General features: G+C 40.4%; 1 protein-coding gene across 1 annotated transcript in view; it reads left to right on the forward strand.

The window, feature by feature from the left end:
- Positions 1 to 4,056, forward strand: part of LOC128248162 (peritrophin-44-like) — a 10,770-nt gene that overhangs the window by 5,365 nt on the left and 1,349 nt on the right. The window contains exon 2 of the mRNA XM_052969020.1: positions 165 to 362. Within this exon, the coding sequence (XP_052824980.1) occupies positions 165 to 362 (198 nt within the window). The remainder of the gene's footprint in view (positions 1 to 164; positions 363 to 4,056) is intronic.

Consider the following 4,056-nt stretch of genomic DNA (forward strand, 5'->3'; position numbering starts at 1 on the left):
ATAATAATAATAATAATAATAATAATAATAATAATAATAATAATAATGATAATGATAATAATAATAATAATCATTGTAATAAAAATGATAATGATACTGATAATGATAATAATAATAATAATAATAATAATAATAATAATAATAATATTTTTCCCTTCTCAAAGATGATCCCCGATGTGCAAAGAACCCAAATGGCAACAATCCAGATGCTCGTAATTGCGCTCAATTTATAAACTGCTTTAATTCCACGTCAATGGGTCTGCAGAAATGTCCTGAAGGCCTTTTCTTCTCGACAACCAACTTCACCTGTGAATATCCTGAAAACGTCGTCTGCGGTTCACGATTCACATCACCTGAATACCGTAAGTACTGGCCAAACTGGTGCACATTACTAAGAATACAAGCTTAGGGAAACTTAATCAAAACACTTAAATTAAGTTACGGATTAAGCTAGAATTAAAGGTATTGCAGAATTTGAACGTGTATAAGTCACACTCGTATTTGATTTTAACTAAAAAAAAAACAACAAGAAAAAAAACCAGAACTATTCACAACAGCATCCACCTCACGTGCTGCATCATAGAGGGAGTAGGTAAGGAAGTTGGCAAGGGTGAGGCCGTGATCAATTTGGACCAGTCGGAAGGTTTTGATAGTGTCGACCACCAATAATTGGAGGCTGTTCTCGTGGTATCGGGTTTCAGTCTCGTTTCCATAGGTTTGATCGCTGCAATGTACAACGACATCTGATTTGTGGTCAAAGTAAATGGCCACCTATCGGAATCGTTTAGCATCGTTCGTTTCGATCCGTCAAGGGCTGCCGACCCTCGCCTCTTCTGTACGTACTGGTGTGCAACTTATACCCGGGGTAAAGTTTGAATATGATGGGTAAAAATTTTATATGAAGATTTAAAGCTAAATTAAGGGTGCGACAGATACACGAGTAAATCCGGTACTTTACTTACTTTGCCTCTTATCTATGCATTATAAAGGCCTTTACTTCACTAGATTACTTACATGCCCTTTAAACCCAGGCCCGCTCGACTCGTTACTCTTTTCTGTGATTCTTGCTGTGTATCTCTCAACCTCCTCCCGCAAAATGCTTCTCTCCGCCTGGGTTGTTTTCCCCATTGTATGGGATTCACGTGCCCCTGTTGTTGTTGGGGTTCTACTAAACGTTCAGTTCTATCAAAAGGTCTCTGTCGATGGGGGTGCGCTGTAGGCTGCAGACGTGGCTGCGTACCTCCCGCTTTTTGGGGGCAGAAGGCTCTCAGGCAGCTTGTGAGCACACAGGGGGTCACATCTGGGCTTCCTGCCTTGCACGACGACATACAGTTCCACCCTTTTGGGCAGCTGGATCAGGTGTGGGATGATGACGATATTTTCTGGTTTCACATGGATTAATATCTCCAAGTTGATCCCACACCAATTCTCCCTGCTACTCCGTTTTATCACCAGGAGTGACTCTGGGTCCTATGCAGCACAGACAATAATCTACCAGACGTCTACACCTGGTGGCACACTGTTTACCCTAATTCTCGTCGTTCTCTTCGAGAGGTGGGTGGGATGCAGGACCCACTCCTCAGTTCACCTGAGTGACACTGCGTGCCTTCGCGTGAGGTCCTCACTTTTAAAGAGAGCCTCAATGCTCGAAAATTCCTTCCCTCTCTGTATGTGAGCCACATCTGTTAAAATTTCGCCGAGAGCCTTCTCGACGTGACTGATGGAGGCTACATCGGATCTCCCACTTTTCCATGATACACATACTGTCTTTTTCTCTTTTGCCTCTATTGTTTCGGTAGGTATGGGCACTAATGCCCCCCCCCCCGTCAACTTTGATGATGTTTTTTTGCTTCTGAAAGTTCTCGAATTTTGTCCTCGAGAAGGATTGCAGACATTTCTATCTTCGTGTTTCCTACATCAGCAAACCTCTTGTTTTGTTATTGTTTTTTGTTGTTGATGTCGTCAACGTTGCTGATTTTGTTGTTACTGCTGCTGCTACTGTTGGTGTTGGTGTTGGTGGTGATAGTGATGGTGGTGGAAATGTGGCCACCTCCACCGTTGCCGCTCTCCACACCGCTGTGACCGCCTTCAGTTCTTGTGTTATTTTCTCCGCCAGAATACATTGTGTTCTGAATTGCGTTGCTGTTGCTGCAGCAGCTGCTGCTACTACTACTACTACTACTACTACTACTACTGCTACTACTACTACTACTACTACTGCTGCTGCTGCAACTACTACTACTACTACTACTACTACTACTACTTCTACTACTGCTTCTACTACTACTACTACTGCTGCTACTACTACTACTGCTGCTACACTACTACTACTACTACTACTACTACTACTACTGCTGCTGCTGCTACTACTACTACTACTACTACTACTACTACTACTACTACTACTAGTACTACTGCCTCCGCCGCCGCTATCTCCTCCGTCACCACTGCTGTCACCGCCCGCGCTGCTGTTGCCGCGCCACCACTGATGTCTCCGCCGTCACAACTGTTGCCAATGTTTTCACTGATGCTACTCCTGTGGACTTTTCTGCCCTTCCTTTTCTCCTCCCCCTCCTGTAATGTTGTCAGTAACAGAGGGATGAAGAGGAAAAATCTTCAGCATTCAAAAAAATTTTTTTCAGGAGCGGCAATTCTTTTCGTAACTCTTCCAAGATGCGCTCCGCCATCTTGTTTATTTATATTGGATCCAAACACCCATCGAATGCATTTGGGGGTCATATGTAGCCCTGCTAGGGACTAAATAATCACAGGAACCAATGCCAGATCCCTAGTGTTTCTATTAACAAACCGGAACAATGTTTAAACTAAAATAACAGCAACAAACGGATATAAACAAGAGTTTTAAACAAGACTTACTTCGGCCGTTCGAAAATACCTCTGTCATGTTCAGCAGTAAATATAATAATAATAATCATTTCTACTCTAGGCACAAGGCCCGAAATTTTTGGGGAGTGGGGCCAGTCGATTAGATCTATTCCAGTACGCAACTGGTACTTAATTTATCAATCTCGAAAGGATGAAAGGCAAAGTCGGCCACGGTGGAAGGCGAAATACTGCTAACCATCTCGTCCGGCGTGCTAACGATTCTGCCAGCTCGCCGCCTTAATAATGATAATAATAATAATAATAATAATAATAATAATAATAATAATAATAATAATAATAATAAGGATCATTTCCCTTTGGCCGGCACATTTAAAAAATAGTTTTTTGTAACTAATTGGTAGAATGTGTCACATAAAACATCATTTACTCTTGGCGTTTTTGAGAAAATTGTGTATTTTCGAAGTTATTTCGTGTTAAAGTTGTCGTATTTCGTCTATTGAGGTGAAAACAATTACTGCTGTTGTTTGTCAACAACAACTTCCGGTGGTATATATTTCGTTTGTTACTGTTATTTCTGATATATTTACATTTGAGATACACGTGTGTATAGTTTAATCAATTCAGTTATTAGTCATTTAAAAAAAATTTTCAGTTTATTTTGTTTGTGAAAGTATTTTCGCTTTGTTTTAGCATTTTCGAAATTGCCTATTTTGGGAATAAAATTACTGCCGTTGTTTGTCAACAACAACTATCGGCGGTATATATTTCGTTTGACACTGTTATTTATGGCATCTTTCGTGCGTTTATTTTATTAACTTCGAAAGAATGAAAAGTAAAGTTAACCCCTTCAGGATTCGAAATCAGAATGTAAAGCGACCGAAGAGATGCTGCTAAGCATTCTGTCCGATGCGCCAACAACTCTATTAGTTGACCATAAAGAGAAACATATACATGGAAGTTACAAAGATGTGTGACGTAAGCGAACTAAATACATAAAAAGGATGGGAGAGTAAGAGATATGCAATATGTATAACTGTGTGCGGGTCATTGTACAGTGTGTGTGTGTATATATATATATATATATATATATATATATATGATTATAGGAAGAAAAGAGATAAGCGATCGGGATGGGCCTTATGTAAGAAGAGAAAAAATAGAAGCTAAATTGTGTTGGCGAGTGAACACATATTTACGAATCTGTCACGT

Source organism: Octopus bimaculoides, chromosome 6 (genome assembly GCF_001194135.2).
Source record: "Octopus bimaculoides isolate UCB-OBI-ISO-001 chromosome 6, ASM119413v2, whole genome shotgun sequence".
Classification (NCBI taxonomy): Eukaryota; Metazoa; Mollusca; class Cephalopoda; order Octopoda; family Octopodidae; genus Octopus; species Octopus bimaculoides.